This window comes from Nerophis lumbriciformis, linkage group LG33 (assembly GCF_033978685.3).
Source record: "Nerophis lumbriciformis linkage group LG33, RoL_Nlum_v2.1, whole genome shotgun sequence".
In the NCBI taxonomy this organism is placed as follows: domain Eukaryota; kingdom Metazoa; phylum Chordata; class Actinopteri; order Syngnathiformes; family Syngnathidae; genus Nerophis; species Nerophis lumbriciformis.
This window is the reverse complement of record NC_084580.2, coordinates 3,754,951-3,773,856: the sequence shown is the minus strand read 5'-3', so window position 1 is coordinate 3,773,856 and position 18,906 is coordinate 3,754,951. Positions and strand designations below refer to the sequence as shown.

At 39.8% G+C, this 18,906-nt stretch overlaps 1 protein-coding gene across 1 annotated transcript; it reads left to right on the top strand.

Annotated features, from left to right (window-relative positions):
• Window positions 1-6,519: 6,519 nt before the first annotated feature.
• On the top strand, window positions 6,520-16,180 carry dusp2 (dual specificity phosphatase 2). Its single transcript, XM_061928771.1, has 4 exons — window positions 6,520-6,968; window positions 12,851-12,963; window positions 13,043-13,262; window positions 15,852-16,180. Exons 1-4 carry the CDS (start codon window positions 6,590-6,592, stop codon window positions 16,067-16,069), a joined length of 930 nt encoding a protein of 309 aa, XP_061784755.1. The 5' UTR covers window positions 6,520-6,589; the 3' UTR covers window positions 16,070-16,180.
• Window positions 16,181-18,906: the final 2,726 nt, after the last annotated feature.

Sequence of the window (18,906 nt, the reverse complement as noted above, 5' to 3'; positions counted from 1 at the left end):
TTAAAATATAGAGACGCTGTGGATGGTGTGTTTGACAGAGAAGCAGCTTCAAGGAGATACCACAGAAACCCACTCTCCATGACAAATGCTGTACATTAGTATAACTTTACTTCATTAGTCGTTTGTAGTACATTCTATTGTATTGTTTTTTGTCCAATAATTCTGATTTAGTAGTTTGTTTTTCTTATTAAAAAAGCATGTTAATGTTAAAATCGGGGTGTGTTTGGTGTACCCAGAATAAATTAATTGTAATTAATTTCAATGGGGAATATCGATTGGAGATACGGACGTTTTGAGTTATGAGCTCTGTCAGACCCAAATTTAACTTCATTATTCAAGGCAACACTGTATACAGAGGATGCTGCACATTTTTCATCAATAATAGCCAACATATATGATTCATCGTGAATCAAAGCACAAACACACAGTGCCCACGTGCACCAGTAAATCCCCAGACACTGCTCAGCTTTCCGGAACATTAGGCGCCAGCTGTATCAAAGCTGCCTCTACAGCAGGGAAATTCTCCTCAGAATCAGGGTGTTGTGCGGTCACATGGGCGTTTATGATATGCATCTCGGATAATATCAACATCTGGATTATAGTCAAACAATTAATCCCAGATAATCCTCCCTGTGGAAAGCATTATAGTTCAGTATTTCTAGTACAGTATGTACAAACCCCGTTTCCATATGAGTTGGGAAATTGTGTTGGATGTAAATATAAATGGAATACAATTATTTGCAAATCATTTTCAACCCATATTCAGTTGAATATGCTACAAAGACAACATATTTGATGTTCAAACTTTCAAATAATCATTAACTTTAGAATTTGATGCCAGCAACACGTGACAAAGAAGTTGGGAAAGGTGGCAATAAATACTGATAAAGTTGAGGAATGCTCATCAAACACTTATTTGGAACATCCCACAGGTGAACAGGCAAATTGGGAACAGGTGGGTGCCATAATTGGGTATAAAAGTAGATTCCATGAAATGCTCAGTCATTCACAAACAAGGATGGGGTGAGGGTCACCACTTTGTCAACAAATGTGTGAGCAAATTGTTGAACAGTTTAAGAAAAACCTTTCTCAACCAGCTATTGCAAGGAATTTAGGGATTTCACCATCTACGGTCCGTAATATCATCAAAGGGTTCAGAGAATCTGGAGAAATAACTGCACGTAAGCAGCTAAGCCCGTGACCTTCGATCCCTCAGGCTGTACTGCATCAACAAGCGACATCAGTGTGTAAAGGATATCACCACATGGGCTCAGGAACACTTCAGAAACCCACTGTCAGTAACTACAGTTGGTCGCTACATCTGTAAGTGCAAGTTAAAACTCTCCTATGCAAGGCGAAAACCGTTTATCAACAACACCCAGAAACGCTGCCGGCTTCGCTGGGCCTGAGCTCATCTAAGATGGACTGATACAAAGTGGAAAAGTGTTCTGTAGTCTGACGAGTCCACATTTCAAATTGTTTTTGGAAACTGTGGACGTCGTGTCCTTCGGACCAAAGAGGAAAAGAACCATCTGGATTGTTATAGGCGCAAAGTTGAAAAGTTAGCATCTGTGATGGTATGGGGGTGCATTAGTGCCCAAGACATGGGTAACTTACACATCTGTGAAGGCGCCATTCATGCTGAAAGGCACATACAGGTTTTGGAGCAACATATGTTGCCATCCAAGCAACGTTACCATGGACGCCCCTGCTTATTTCAGCAAGACAATGCCAAGCCACATGTTACATCAACGTGGCTTCATAGTAAAAGAGTGCGGGTACTAGACTGGCCTGCCTGTAGTCCAGACCTGTCTCCTATTGAAAATGTGTGGCGCTTTATGAAGCCTAAAATACCACAACGGAAACCCCCAGACTGTTGAACAACTTAAGCTGTACATCAAGCAAGAATGGGAAAGAATTCCACCTGAGAAGCTTAAAAAATGTGTCTCCTCAGTTCCCAAACGTTTACTGAGTGTTGTTAAAAGGAAAGGCCATGTAACACAGTGGTGAACATGCCCTTTCCCAACTACTTTGGCACGTGTTGCAGCCATGAAATTCTAAGTTAATTATTATTTGCAAAAAAAAAATAAAGTTTATGAGTTTGAACATCAAATATGTTGTTTTTGTAGTGCATTCAATTGAATATGGGTTGAAAAGGATTTGCAAATCATTGTATTCCGTTTATATTTACATCTAACACAATTTCCCAACTCATATGGAAACGGGGTTTGTACTAAAACATTCAGATAGAATCACGTACTGTGCTTGTTCTTGTCCAATTTGTTATTGTTCCCTCCTACTCCCAATTGTTTTATTTTTGCCTCTTTGTTATTAAAGAAAAAATAAAGTTTTGTCCTTGCCACCTAGCGTGTGCCAACTTCTGAAACATTTGAAGCAAAGAGAAAATGACAGAATGTCTGATTGTGTAGGAGTAGCTAGAACCATTAACATCGGTTAATCATTGCTCACTTTGTTCATGGTCTGTTAGTCACTTGGACTGAGTAAACTATTACCAGTGTGATTGCCTTGAGGTTAAGAAAGCAGGTGATGATACAGTGTTGGGGAAAAGCTACCCAAGGGGGTGTGTGGGTGGTGATGGCAGGATGTATTGTAGGCGCTGTGCTATTTCATTTCCTGTTGGAGTAAGATGAGATTGGGGCAATTGTTTAGAAAAAAAAAAGTGCAGACACACCACAAACTCTAGAGACATCCTGAGAGGTTGTTTGTGTTTGTCATGTGTTCATGCTGAGGTTACAATAAATGCACGCTCGGCTATACTCAATGTCACGATGTACACTGAAAGTCTTCCCAATTAAGCGTGGTTGTGTGGACGGGAATTGCAGCCTAAGCTGGGGAAAAGCATGACCAAGTAAAGAGAGCTAAGCGATGATGAGTGGCTGATAAGCAGCCAGCCAGGACGAAAAACAAGGCGGAGGAAGAAAGGAAGTGGGAACGTGAGGAAGTAAGTGGGAGTCAGTGACACACAAACATCTTATAGGATGACACGTGTGTAACAGATGGGAAATAACAGGTCAAATATAATAATACCATTGCAGATTTTCTGTGAAACTAATTTTCTAAATATAAGTTAACTATACCTACTTAACTGCATATTTATGCAAGTAAAGAGGATACATTACTTAATGATGCTGTGCTATTCCTTACAGATGTGCTATTCCGTAGGACAGTGGTACCAACAATTGGCTATCCAAGTACTACAGTAATGACAAACATTAAAATACAGTATCGGCCCAAGTATTCATTAAAAACAAGGCAAAGATTTTTACAAGTATATGTAATATTTTGGCCACTGTAACATTACACACAGTTTTAACAGTAACACTGTGTTTGAATACAAGAAAATGAAACTACTTAAATAATGAATTAAATATTTGGCCTACTATAGACAGACCCCGCGTATACTACCAGAGTTTGAGAATCACTGCTGTAGGATTTAAAAATAGTTAAACAGTTTAAATTTTTTAAAGTTATGCATATTTTAAAACCTGAAGGCAAATTCAGTATTTTTTGACTAACTTTTGGACCTGTTGCATTATGACTTTGTGGACACTGAACTGTTCATTATTTCTAAATGCATTCAACTCATTTTAATGCCAGAAGAAGAATTCTGCTTTTAAAAGAAGTAATTTTCTTTTCTTTTCTTTTTTTTTTTTTAAATACATTTTAAAATGTGGGGCTGACTTATTCAGTTTTTTTTTTAAATGATAAATGATAAATGGGTTGTACTTGTATAGCGCTTTTCTACCTTCAAGGTACTCAAAGCGCTTTGACACTACTTCCACATTTACCCATTCACACACACATTCACACACTGATGGAGGGAGCTGCCATGCAAGGCGCTAACCAGCACCCATCAGGAGCAAGGGTGAAGTGTCTTGCTCAGGACACAACGGACATGACGAGGTTGGTACTAGGTGGGGATTGAACCAGGGACCCTTTGTCACTAAGAGAGTAGATAAATGAAATAGCCCCACTCCAAATTGTAAATTAGATATGCCTAAACCAGGAGGGTTTCATTTTTAGGATATTGATATAAAATATGAATTTGTTCTGGTATTCGTATATGTATTAAATGTTGATGCCTGAAGGGGAAATCATTATTAAGAGTGATTTTCTTGACTGAATTATGCACATTTTGTTTATATATCAGACCTTTTGTCACTATGAGTCAAGATAGTAAGACCTTAACCAAATGGTAAATTTTTTACAACTCTGAAAATGTTTGTATTTGTAATATCAGATACTATATTTGTTTATTATGTTTAATGTAGTAAACATATATACTATAAATAAACAAGCACAAATAAACAAAGGGATATAGAGAATGAAGCGCACAGACAAATCGACAAATGGACAGAGATATGCAGACCCGATCAAAATGAAATATGATTATATTTGTTCTTTTTGTTAATGTTACATTAATTTTTCAAGGCCAGATGAATTCTAATGTGAATGGTGGACATTTTGGTTTACTTATTTATTCATTCTTTTTTTGTATTCATCATCATCATCATTTCTTTTTATTCCTTTCATGAAAATGCATATAAACAAGCCACGTACAGTTCACACTTTCATTGTTTTTTGTTTCTTATACATTTCCATGATCAGAAAGGAGCAGATGGAAGAATAATGTTCTTATATTTATCTGCCCCCCTTTTTTAACACACATTATTTTAGATGACTTTATCACTGTTCCCTCCACCAAAACCCGAACTCCAACATACTTTAAAATTTTCGTTTAAGCATTTTCAAAATGACACGTCCAATCAAAATCAAAAATCCAGTTTGATATATTGCCAGTTGTCTCTTTTTGTAATTCTTGTTTTTCAACCACTGTGCCGCAGCACACTAGTGTGCCGTGAGACACAGTCTGGTGTGCCGTGGGAGATTATCTAATTTCACCTATTTGGGTTAAAAATATTTTTTGCAAACCAGTAGTTATACTCTGCAAATTATGTGTTGTTGTTGAGTGTCGGTGCTGTCTAGAGCTCGCCAGAGTTACCATGTTATTCTCTTCCATATCAGTAGGTGGCAGCAGGTAGCTAATTGCTTTGTAGATGTCGGGAACAGCAGGAGGCAGCGTGCAGGTAAAAAGGTGTCTAATGCTTAAACCAAAAATAAACAAAAGGTGAGTGTCCTTAAGAAAAGGCATTGAAGCTTAGGGAAGGCTATGCAGAACTAAACTAAAACAGAACTGGCTACAAAATAAACAAAAACAGAATGCTGGACGACAGCAAAGATTTACTGTGGAGCAAAGACGGCGTCCACAATGTACATCCGAACATGACATGACAATCAACAATGTCCCCACAAAGAAGGATAAAAACAACTGAAATATTCTTGGTTGCTAAAACAAAGTTGATGCGGGAAATATCGCTCAAAGGAAGACATGAAACTGCTACAGGAAAATACCAAAAAAAGAGAAAAAGCCACCAAAATAGGAGCGCAAGACAATAAATAAAACACTACACACAGGAAAACAGCAAAAAACTCCAAATAAGTCATGGCGTGATGTGACAAGTCATGACAGTACACCTACTTTGAGACAAGAGCTATATTGATGCATGGTTGGTTATGGTTTAAGTCAGTGGTCCGCAACCTTTTTGTAGCTGCGGACCGGTCAACGCTTGAAAATGTGTCCCACGGATATATATATATATATATTTATATATATGTATATATATATATATATATATATATATATATGTTTTTGTTTTAATAAAGAAATACAATCATTTGTGCTTACTGACTGTATCCCTGCAGACTGTATTGATCTATATATATATATATATATATATATATGTGTATATATATATATTGTGTTTTTTTTGTTGATTTAATAAAAAAAAAATATATATATATATTTATATATATATTTTTTTTTCATTTTTTTTTTTTCTTGTGAGGCCCATTGGTACCGGGCCGCGGCCCGGAGGTTGGGGACCAATGTTTTAAGTCATATCCTACAATTGCAATAACAACTTTTTACTGTCAACTGAGTTTCGTTTTCTATTTCTGCTGGTGGTGTGTCTCCGGATTTTTTCAATGGGCCAAAAAAATGGGCCTTGGCTCAAAAAAGGGTTGAAAAACACTGCTCTAGATGGGTGAAGTATGTGTTTGTTGTGGCTGGATTGTGCTAACTGTTGATCGCATATAGTAGGCAAAAGTCGTGTAATGCTGGTTTGAAGATACACCAAGTATGAAATGTGTCTTTGTTCGTGCATGTTGTATTTGGCTTTTCGCCCCCAGTGTAACTAACGTCACTCGATCAACATGAAAACACGGGATAACCCCGAACCAGCATGTTTGAGTTTGGTGGAGGGAGCCCGTCATTGTCCATATAAGGAGTGACGGGCAGTCTATATATGGAGTTCCGCCTTGAAGTGCAGTTTCTTCCGGATGGAAAACAAGGCCGGGCCAACGTGGCCACGCCCATTCCTTGGTGTTTTATCAATGAGCGCGTGGAACTCCTTTAAAGTCATTGCCTCAAACTGATCGAACAATACTCTGCTCAATAACATTTTTTTTGCATTTGGATGTTTAAATAATTGTTGAAGGTACTTTCAACATGACGTCACTTGGGGAGCCTTTGGAACTGAACAATCATGAGGTGGTCCACATCCTCAGGGAGAGAGCTGTCTCTGCCGGCTGCGTGCTTTTGGACTGCAGACCTTTCCTGGACTTCTCCCGGTCACACATACTCCGGTCCCGGAACGTCAACTGGAACTCGGTGCTGCGCCGCAGGTCCAAGAGCGCGGAGGTGGCCCTCGAGTGGCTGATCCCGGACAGGGCGCTCCTGGGCCAGCTGCGGCGAGGGGAATTCAGCCCGGTGGTGGTGGTGGACGATGCGAGCCGCTCCGTGGCCGAGTTGAGGGCGGAGAGCGTGGGCCAGATGTTGCTCACTGCCCTGCGGAGCGAAGTGAACGCGCAAATTTGCTTCCTGAGAGGTAATTGGAAAACATTTTGCATATGTTGACACGAACTAACCGATAACTCATGCATCTTGCCCACACTTAAAGACTTAATGTAAACATTTGTATTGCCATCCATCCATCCATCCATCTTCTTCCGCTTATCCGAGGTCGGGTCGCGGGGGCAGCAGCCTAAGCAGGGAAGCCCAGACTTCCCTCTCCCCAGCCACTTCGTCCAGCTCCTCCCGGTGGATCCCGAGGCGTTCCCAGGCCAGCCGGGAGACATAGTCTTCCCAACGTGTCCTGGGTCTTCCCCGTGGCCTCCTACCGGTCGGACGTGCCCGAAACACCTCCCGAGGGAGGCGTTCGGGTGGCATCCTGACCAGATGCCCGAACCACCTCATCTGGCTCCTCTCGATATGGAGGAGCAGCGGCTTTACTTTGAGCTCCCCCCGGATGGCAGAGCTTCTCACCCTATCTCTAAGGGAGAGCCCCGCCACCCGGCGGAGGAAACTCATTTCGGCCGCTTGTACCCGTGATCTTGTCCTTTCGGTCATGACCCAAAGCTCATGACCATAGGTGAGGATGGGAACGTAGATCGACCGGTAAATCGAGAGCTTTGCCTTCTGGCTCAGCTCCTTCTTCACCACAACGGATCGATACAGCGTCCGCATTACTGAAGATGCCGCACCGATCCGCCTGTCGATCTCACGATCCACTCTTCCCTCACTCGTGAACAAGACTCCGAGGTACTTGAACTCCTCCACTTGGGGCAAGATCTCCTCCCCAACCCGGAGATGGCACTCCACCCTTTTCCGGGCGAGAACCATGGACTCGGATTTGGAGGTGCTGATTCTCATCCCAGTCGCTTCACACTCGGCTGCGAACCGATCCAGTGAGAGCTGAAGATCTTGGCCAGATGAAGCCATCAGGACCACATCATCTGCAAAAAGCAGAGACCTAATCCTGCAGCCACCAAACCAGATACCCTCAACGCCCTGACTGCGCCTAGAAATTCTGTCCATAAAGGTTATGAACAGAATCGGTGACAAAGGGCAGCCCTGGCGGAGTCCAACCCTCACTGGAAACGTGTCCGACTTACTGCCGGCAATGCGGACCAAGCTCTGACACCGATTATACAGGGAGCGAACCGCCACAATAAGACAGTCCGTTACCCCATACTCTCTGAGCACTCCCCACAGGACTTCCCGGGGTACACGGTCGAATGCCTTCTCCAAGTCCACAAAGCACATGTAGACTGGTTGGGCAAACTTCCATGCACCCTCAAGGACCCTGCCGAGAGTATAGAGCTGGTCCACAGTTCCACGACCAGGACGAAAACCACACTGTTCCTCCTGAATCCGAGGTTCGACTATCCGGCGTAGCCTCCTCTCCAGTACACCTGAATAGACCTTACCGTATTGTAAATATTAATTTCGGACATGCTAAAAAAAGTAAAGAAAGAAAGCCTAAACAAAACAATAACAAACGAGTAATAAAAAAACAACAACCTAGTGATGTTTAGAACATGTTTACAGTTACATACATTTTCACAGTTTCACATTCTATTATGGCCAAAAAGGAGTAGGAAGAAGCAGAGCTTATTTAATCCTACCCCTTTTCTGTCTGGAAACAGTTTGTAACACAATTGTTCACTTCCTGTTTTGATCCTATACACCAGTGTTTTTCAACCTTTTTGGAGCCAAGGCACATTTTTTTTGCGTTGAAAAAATCCGGACCAGCAGAAATCGTTAAAAAACTAAACTCGGTTGACAGTAAAACGTCGTTGTCGCAATTGTTGGATATGACTTTAAACCATAACCAACCATGCATCAATATAGTTCTTGTCTAAGTAGGTGTACTGTCACGACCTGTCACATCATGCCCTGACTTATTTTGAGTTTTTTGCTGTTTTAGTTCTTGTCTTGCGCTCTTATTTCGGTGGCTTTTTCTCTTTTTTTGGTATTTTCCTGTAGAAGTTTCATCTCTTCCTTTGAGCGATATTTCCCGCATCTACTTTGTTTTAGCAATCAAGAATATTTCTGTTGTTTTTATCCTTCTTTGTGGGGACATTGTTGATTGTCATGTCATGTTCGGATGCACATTGTGGACGCCGTCTTTGCTCCACAGTAAGTCTTTGCTGTCGTCCAGCATTCTGTTTTTGTTTACTTTGTAGCCAGTTCAGTTTTAGTTTTGTTCTGCATAGCCTTCCCTAAGCTTCAATGCCTTTTCTTAGGGGCACTCACTTTTTGTTTATTTTTGGTTTAAGCATTAGATACCTTTTGACCTGCACGCTGCCTCCCGCTGTTCCCGACATCTACAAAGCAATTAGCTACCGGCTGCCACCTACTGATATGGAAGAGTATTACACGGTTACTCTGCCGAGCTCTAGACAGCACTGACACTCAACAACAACACATAATTTGCAGACTATAATTACTGGTTTGCAAAAAATATTTGAACCCAAATAGGTGAAATTAGACAATCTCACACGGCACACAAGTGTGCCGCGGCACAGTGGTTGAAAAACACTGCAATACACAACAACAATGAATACATGCACATCAGTACAGTTTGAATAGATCATCAATTTACTGTGTGGTTCACAAAATGTACTGAATATGTGATAGATGATGTGTCATTCATCAATCTGGTTTAAGATGTTTATCAGGATTCTTCTTCCTTATACATTGTGAACACGTTTGAGTTTGACCATTTCCTAAACTGGATCATATAGACTTAGATTTAGACACAGACACATTTTATTGATCCACAAGGGAAATTGTTCCACACAGTAGCTCAGTTACAAAGGATGGAAAGTGTAAGGGTGGAAAGGATAATGCAGGTATACAATAGACAAAAACTGTACCGTAGTAGCAATATAAAATATAACATATATGTAATATTTACATTTTATATATACACAGTATATAATATATACTGATGTACTATATTATTATATTATATTTTTATATAATATAAACAATATATAACAAATCCCAATGACCATGTACAATATTACAGTATATGTAACAGCTGCAGCAACAGCTGTTACACATATACATATACATATACATATACATATACATATACATATACATATACATATACATATACATATACATATACATATACATATATCAGTACCTTGTTTGACTCCTTTGCTATATATTCCAGAATTTAAATCCACATACTGATATGCTAAATGTCTTACACCGATATTTAAAATGTTATTTTTCTCCAAGGTTATATTTCTCCTCTTTTGATCAGAAGAATTGTTGGGTAGCAGGTTATAGTTTGCATTGTTTTAACTGTTAGCACCAAGTCTTTGAATTTCAATTATTTTTTATTCAATAAATAAAAGGGTTTGAATGTTCTCTATATGCAACGTTGTGTATTATTCTAATTGATCTCTTTTGTTATTGAATCAGTTATTGAATGAAGCATACTTTTGTGTAGTTACTATATTTCCCCACATGTCTACATAATAACTCAGATATGGCAACACAAGCGAGCAGTAGGGTATATGGAGTGATTTCTGGTTCATAACATATTTATCTTTGTTCATTATTGAAATATGTTTTGCCTGTACCTTGTGTTGTATTTTTTTTAACGAGATTTTCAGTTCATTTTATCATATATTGTAACACCCAAAAAATGTGGTTTCTTCTGTTCTTTCAATGTCAATTCTGTCTATTTGTAATTGTGTTTGACTTTCTCTTCCACTGTTGCCGAATAGCATTATTTTACTGAGATTCAAAGATAGCCCTTTTTTTGTCAAACCATCTTTTTAATCTGTTAATTTCTTCTGTTATTTGTATCAGCTTGTGTGTGTTCTCTCCTGAACAAAACACAGTTGTGTCGTTTGCAAGTAATACTAACTTTAAGTCCTTTGTAACTTTACAAATGTCGTTAATATAGAGATTGAACAATTTTGGGGTAGTCCACAGGATATATTTAGAGTTGCAAACGTTTGTTCGCATAGCTTTACGTATTGCTTCCTGTTGGTTGAAGTAGCTTCTGCAGAGTCTTTTAAGAACGGTTGAAAGGACGGTGTTGTATGCGGGAGACAGGTGGTGTCGCAGACCACCTCCTCTGTTCAGGGATGGTTTTTCAACCATGACATAGATGGCTTCCCTCACTCCTCTTTCGTACCATCCGTCATCCCTGTCCAGAATCTGTACATTTTTTGTTCTCAAAAGGAGTGCTGTTTCTTCCTGAGGTGCAAGTAGACAGTTTTGTGGGTGTGAGGTCTCCGGTCTTTAGGATGCACCAGTCTCTGTCTCAGGGTGTTGCCTGGTTTGGAGTGTAGGACCAACCCTGTAGATGCCAAACAGTTTTCATTTGTTGATTAAGGTATTAAAAATTAGACTTAGACTACCTTTTATTGTCATTCAAATTTGAACTTTACAATAATAATTAGAGATGTCCGATAATGGCTTTTTTGCCGATATCCGATGTTCCGATATTGTCCAACTCTTAATTATCGATTCCGATATCAACCGATACCGATATTTACAGTCGTGGAATTAACACATTAGTATGCCTAATTTTGTTGTGATGGCCTGCTGGATGCATTAAACAATGTAACAAGGTTTTCCAAAATAAGAGAACAACTTCAACTCAAGTTATGGAAAAAGTGCAAACATGGCACTGCCATATTTATTATTGAAGTCACATAGTGCACTATTTTTTTTTAGCATGCCTCAAAACAGCAGCTTGGAATTTGGGACATGCTCTCCCTGAGATAACCCTGATACCCACTACAACTATGGGAAATACTATACTTTGACTTTCACAAAGTGCATTATTTTTTTTTTTTTTAAACATGCCTCAAAACAGCAGCTACAAAAACAATGAAGGCACATAGCTTCAGTCCAGAGTATACCAGAGTAATAAAGTAAACAATAACATAGTCCTCCTTTAGTGCAAGACTGCCTGGCATACTGTATAACAGGTAATTATAAACTGGGCTCAATCTGCCCTGATTTAATGTATTTGTATGAGTAACACAAATGTGCTGCAAGCTAGTGGTGAGTGCTTGAAGTGGCCTACCAGTCAGCCAGAGCTTCTGAAATGCTGCGTTGAGACAAGGCACCTCCGTTCACTGCAAGCTGCAAAGTGTGCGCCATGCAGGGCGGACTAGCCACACCAAACTCCACCGTAGCTTTTGCCATACTGCGTGTGTTGTGCCTGACCACAACGTGAGCTTTCACCCTGGGGTAGTTTTTGTTGTATTTTTGTTTTTTCTCGGCGGAGTCTTTAAGCGACAACTGTGTGGTACTACTTTTTTTCAGTGTTTGCTCTTTATCCATCTTCCGCTTGTATTCATCGTGTATCTCCTTATGATTCTTGAAGAGGTGGGAGATCAAATTGCTCGTATTAAAGGAAGACGTCTTGGTTCCTCCTCGCATAACCAACTTTTTGCAGTGATTGCAAATTGCCAGTTTTTTATCCGTCAGAGACACTTTAAAATAATCCCAAACCATAGACATGGTGTCGTTAGTCAGTCACCGAGCGAGCTGGCTTGTTAGCCACGGCTACAGCACCGGCAACAACACACTCTTGTTGTTGTTGTGCTGCGCTCGCGACGGTTTGATGAGGTCATCAAGCGTTGCCAGTAAACCTCTCATGCTGCAGTCGTCAACTCCTGTGTTGTGTGTGAGAGAGGGGAGAGGGGAGGGGGGAGGGGCTGCTGACTGGGATACAGCGGCGTTTTAAAAAGTCATTAATTTTACTTTTTGAAACCGATACCGATAATTTCCGATATTACATTTTAAAGCATTTATCGGCCTGCCGATATTATCGGACATCTGTAATAATAATTGTCATGTATATTGTGTCACTTAAATTCCGGATGTATACACATATCTCTAATGCTTGTGTGAATGATTAAAACACTGTGACATCCTTTTCAGGTGGATTTGAAGGATTTTCAGAGGCCTACCCAGATTTTTGTTACAGCAAACAACTATCTGCAGTGGAACCAGAGTCAGTGAGCACAGGCCGCAGCACACCTGCATACGACCAGGTCAGATCATATTCAAATAGTTAAAGTATAAAACAATATGCAAGTAATAATAACGATGTTTACTTCTTGTCCACCAAAGGACGGTCCCGTTGAGCTGCTTCCCTTCCTGTTTCTAGGCAGTGCCGTCCACTCATCCCGCCGAGAGACCCTCAAGGCAGCCGGCATCACAGCAGTCCTCAACGTCTCCTCCTCGTGTCCCAACTTCTTCGAAGAGGACTTCAAATACCTTCGTCTTGACGTGGAGGACAGTCTCGCTGCAGATATCCGCGCTTGCTTCTTCACAGCTATCGCTTTTATTGGTGAGGACATTTTTTCATAAACTTCCATAAAACACATACATGACAGTCAAATCAAAACTGTGTCAGCTAAATGTCATCTTTAGCTGATAAACAAGAACTAAATGCATGAAAACAACATAGCCTGTTACCTAGTTTTTTCATTTACATTTGAAAAAAAAAGGTTGTTTTCGGGGTTTTTTGTGTCGCTGTATTCATAGGGTATTAGGAGAATATTTAAGTTGAAAATTTATCGTATGTGTATTGTTTTAAAAAAATTAACAATACATTAATGTTTAATATCCATACCTTGTATGTAGCAAGAAACACGTCAATAATGAATAAAGCAAAATATGTTCGAGACCAAAAATCACTCCATCTTCTCGACTGCTTGCTAGTGTTACCATATCTGTAAACAAAATTATTTTTGTTTACTGAATTATATGACAGTGTCAAAAAAAAGCTTATGTAATGAAGAGACAAATGAACCTCCACAGAGGCAGACACAACAGTTGACATACTTTACACAAAAGTCACAATTTATTCGTGATTGCTGGTCCAAAGCTAATGAAGATTTTATCAAAATGACGGTAATAACTTTTTTTTTTTTTGGGTCGTTCTGTGTATTTATTGCGCCACCGATTGCGTGTTAGAGTGCCTGCTGGTCACGAAACACTGCAGGAATGTAGCAGCAGAGTGTGTCAAATACGGCCTCAAAATTATACTTTCATAAAATAAAAGCATGTTTTATTTGTAAGTTTATCAGCTGGAGTATGTTTAGAACTATATTTAGACGTATTGTTTTGGTTTATTTAGTTTTAGAACTATATTTAGACGTATTGTTTTGGTTGATTTCGTCAGGAATACTAACGTCAGAATGATCGTAATTGCATGTTCTTGGTAGCCTTGTTTAGTTGACCATACTCTCTTTATACACAACTCTGGCTTAACTCCGTCCAAGGCTACCCACTAGCTCTTGGCCAATGTCCGGTCCGAATCCGGTGAGAATCCGTCCGGGGAGTCTGAAGTGTAAGATACATGCTTATTCAGCCAGGGGTGGCCGAAATGGTCAAAAGTCCCAATATCGTCCAAAATACCTACCCGTCTCACATACATTTTTATATGGCGGTGTTTTAATTGTTGCAGTTTTTCCCCCCCGATAATGCTAATGTGAAATTGCATTAGAATCTATAATAGCATACAGTAGACTAGAGCAGTGTTTTTCAACCTTTTTTTGAGCCAAGGCACATTTTTTGCGTTGAAAAAATTCGGACACACCACCAGCAGAAATCATTAAAAAATTAAACTCAATTGACAGTAAAAAGTTGCAATTGTTGGATATGACTTTAAACCATAACCAACCGTGCATCAATATAGCTCATGTCTCAAAGTAGATGTACTGTCACGACCTGTCACATCACGCAGTGACTTATTTGGAGTTTTTTTGCTGTTTTTAGTTCTTGTCTTGCGCTTCTATTTTGGTGGCTTTTTCTCTTATTTTGGCATTTTCCTGGAGCAGTTTCATGTCTTCCTTTGAGTGATATTTCCTGCACCTACTTTGTTTTAGCAATCAAGAATATTTCAGTTGTTTTTAATCCTTCTTCGTGGGGACATTGTTAATTGTCATGTCATGTTCGGATGTACATTGTGGACGCCGTCTTTGCTCCACAGTAAGTCTTTGCGGTCGTCCAGCATTCTGTGTTTGTTTACTTTGGAGCCAGTTCAGTTTTAGTTTTGTTCCACATAGCCTTCCCTAAGCTTCAATGCCTTTTCTTAGGGGTACTCACCTTTTGTTTATTTTTGGTTTAAGCATTAGACACCTTTTTATCTGTACACTGCCTCCCGCTGTTTCCGACATCTACAAAGCAATTAGCTACCGGCTGCCACCAACTGATATGGAAGAGTATTACACGGTTACTCTGCCGAGCTCTAGACAGCACCGACACTCAACAACACATAATTTGCAGACTATAATTACTGGTTTGCATAAATATTTTTTACCCAAATAGGTGAAATTATATAATCTCCCACGGCACACTAGTGGTTGAAAAACACTGGACTAGAGATTCTCAAACTGTGGTACCGGACTCCATCTAGTGGTACACTAAAGAAGTCTGAAAGTATGTACTGTATATGGAGTATCATTGTTGATGTTTGTGCAGTGTGGGTAATGTTTCAGAGGCCAAAAATATTAAATGTACTTAAAATAAAACCTCTGCCTTGTTTTTAAGAAATACGTAGGCCTAGAACTGTATTTTAATGTTGGTCGTTATGGTAGTACTTGGGGAGCCAAGTCTTTTCTGAAGTGTTGAGAAAAGTTTTACAACCACTGGCATAGATGGTTTGTGGTAATGTTTTACTGTAGCTTGTCGTCATGATCAACGTCAACATTTTAAGATTCCTCTATGGGAAGTCACCATTACCAATCTGGCAACACTGACTAACTGATGCCATTTGCATGTCCTGCCATCCGTAAAGTCAGCCAGGACGCTAATTAGCACAAGCTGTATAGAAATTAGATGACTAGTGCTTAAGTTGTAAGTGTCTTTGTGCAGAATTTCAAATGAAAACGCAACACATCGTGATCATAAACTTTTGTTTCTTCACCCACAGATTCAGTGAAGCACAACCGGGGTCGGGTGCTGGTGCACTGCCAGGCAGGTATCTCCCGCTCGGCCACTATCTGCCTGGCATACCTCATGCACGCCCAGCGGGTCCGGCTGGATGAGGCCTTTGACTTTGTGAAGCAGAGGCGTCACGTCATCTCGCCTAACCTGGCCTTCATGGGGCAGCTGCTGCTGTTTGAGACCGACGTCCTGTGTCAGGGCTAAAGTCCATAAATGTCAGTTTTTTTCATTATCGGAGCTTAGTGGTGCTGGCATCACTACTGTGTTTTCTTATTGTGGCGAAACTGCGGATGATTATATAAATATTTATTTCCATACTTGTTTGATGGAACAGTTTTTTCATACACTTTATACCTACACATGCAAAAGATTTTTTCAATCAGATAAAAAAAAACAACCACGGAGGCTTGTCCTTGTCTTTATTTCATGCACAATATTTCCATCATACGTCTACACCAGGGGTGTCAAACATACGGCCCAGGGCCGGATCAGGTCCGCGAACAGATCTTATCCGGCCGGCGGGATGAGTTTGCAAAGTATAAAAATTAAACTGAACTTTTTGAATGAAAGAAACAGCTGTTTTAAATGTGTCCATTGGATGTCGCAATAGCAATTATTTGTATCTTTGTAGATGATGCTATATATGTACAAAATAAACCACATGATGTTAGTACATCGGTTGAGAAAAATGAGCAAACTACATAAATAACATACTGTAATTTGATTTTCATATAATTATTTTATCTTGATAGATTGAAAATTAACACCAATGAGTTGACTGATGAACATTATCACATTAATTTAATCGAAAAATAGAAATAACGACAAATACATTTCTAACCGCAACACGCAAGTGTAAAAAAAACCTAACAACATTATGATTTGTACATTTGTGCGTGTTCTATTTTTAAACAAAGAAAACAATCTGAAGTTGTCTTTATTTTTAAGTTATCGTGCCGTGATTTTACCAGTCCGGCCCACTTGGGAGTAGATTTTTCTCCATGTGGCCCCCGATCTAAAAAGGAGTTTGACACCCCTGGTCTACACACAACAACCACAGGATGTATGCTACATGACTCTGTACTCAATTGATGAATTCACATAGAACTAATCCATCAAATTGTTTGGATTGAAAAGCAAATGATCAGATTGACCCGCCTAGAAGAGTATGTTACTTCCTATTAGAGGTGTGACGTTCGCCAGGGTATCGGGTCGAACGGCTCGTTTAAGTTTTAGCAGTTGCGAGCCGTTTGTTTCGGTGCCGTTTTTTATGCACCGCATGCAGATACAGCGCATGTATCTGCATGCGGTGCATGCCGTGCCACGCGTCTGGCAACTGGACTAGAAAATGAGTCCCGAGTAATAAAAAAATAAAAATAAAATGAGTCCCGAATCAAAGAAACCATAGCAGCATTTGGATTCACTTTTGTAATTGATTGATATGGATATGTAAAGTAGTTTAAGTGTACACACACCAGGTAGGTAGTACACATTTCTGTTCACATTTTATATTTTTTATTATATAGTGTTTTGTACTTTTTAGATACAAACCCGGGACTCGGGATCCTTCTGTGTGGAGTTTGCATGTTCTCCCCGTGACTGCGTGGGTTCCCTCCGGGTACTCCAGGTTCCTCCCACCCCCAAAGGCATGCACCTGGGGATAGGTTGATTGGCAACACTAAATGGTCCCTAGTGTGTGAATGTGAGTGTGAATGTTGTCTGTCTATCTGTGTTGGCCCTGTGATGAGGTGGTGACTTGTCCAGGGTGTACACCACCTTCCTCCAACCTATATCCAGCACCCCCCGCGACCCCAAAAGGGACAAGCGGTAGAAAACGGATGGATGGATGGATTTAAAGTGTACAAAATTGTCACCACGGGTTTTTTTTTTGCAATGATAGACAGTCAAATGTTTAGCATTAAATTATTTGTTTGACAGCACTTTGGATCGATCAATGATACAAATAAAACAAAACTCACAAACGAAGACCAGTAAGAAGAATTTACACTAGTTGGAAAAGTCTTTTGTAACTATTTGTCCAGCATTTATGTATGTAACGTTTGAGTAAAATTATATTGTAATAATCGCAGGAATGTAGGCTCATACAAGTTCTTTGTTTGTCTTGTCTTGTCTTGTCTTTGTTGCACAAGATGCAATTCAACCACACAACTCCAACGTGTCTCTCTTTTCCCGGCAAAACTCGAATGCTTACTTCCGATCAACAACGTCACTTCCCTATCTCTCCCGGAAGTCCCGCCCCACAGCCAAAGTCATTGGCTAAAACCCGTAGCCAGCCGCTACAATATTAAGATTATAGTAATAAATAACACAGCTACAAATAAAAATGTTAATCTATTTAAGTAAATTAAATATTAATACTTTATGCAGGAAAGCAAAAAAAAGCAGATAAATAATTTAGGTTGACAGCTCATGATCCTGTTTTGAAATGACGTGATTAAGAATTATCCAGCAGATGGCGCTATCACACTGTTTACAAAACGTGGTGGGCGTCAGTTTTTTAAAGGCCGGTGGCTGAAACACGGATGAACTCTTTAAAAGAACACTTGAATCCTAAATGATTTGCCACTTCAGTGACTTGTAGTGCAGTTCCACCTTGCACTTCATAATGTATTCCAAAGAAGTTCTGTCTCGCCTTCTTTTTTTCCCCAATTGAGCGTGCATGTATGGGAAATTACTTCTTCACCAGTCAAACTATACATAAATACAACAGATGAACGTGGCATCACAGGCAAAGGTGTTTGCATGATGTTATCAAAATGTCACGTGAGGCGATAAACACTAAAAAATGTTGGGTTGAAAAAAAAAATAACCCAATTTTCCCCCAACTGCTGGTTCAGAAAAGGACAAACCCCTTATTTGGGTTATTTTAACCCAACATTTTGGGTTAATTTTTTCAACCCAACTTTTGAGTTCAACTATTTAACCAAAAAGTTGAGTTATGACAACTTAATGTTGGGTTATTCCCAACCAAACTATTGGGTTGAATTATTTAACCCAGAAGTTGAGTTACTGTGATGATC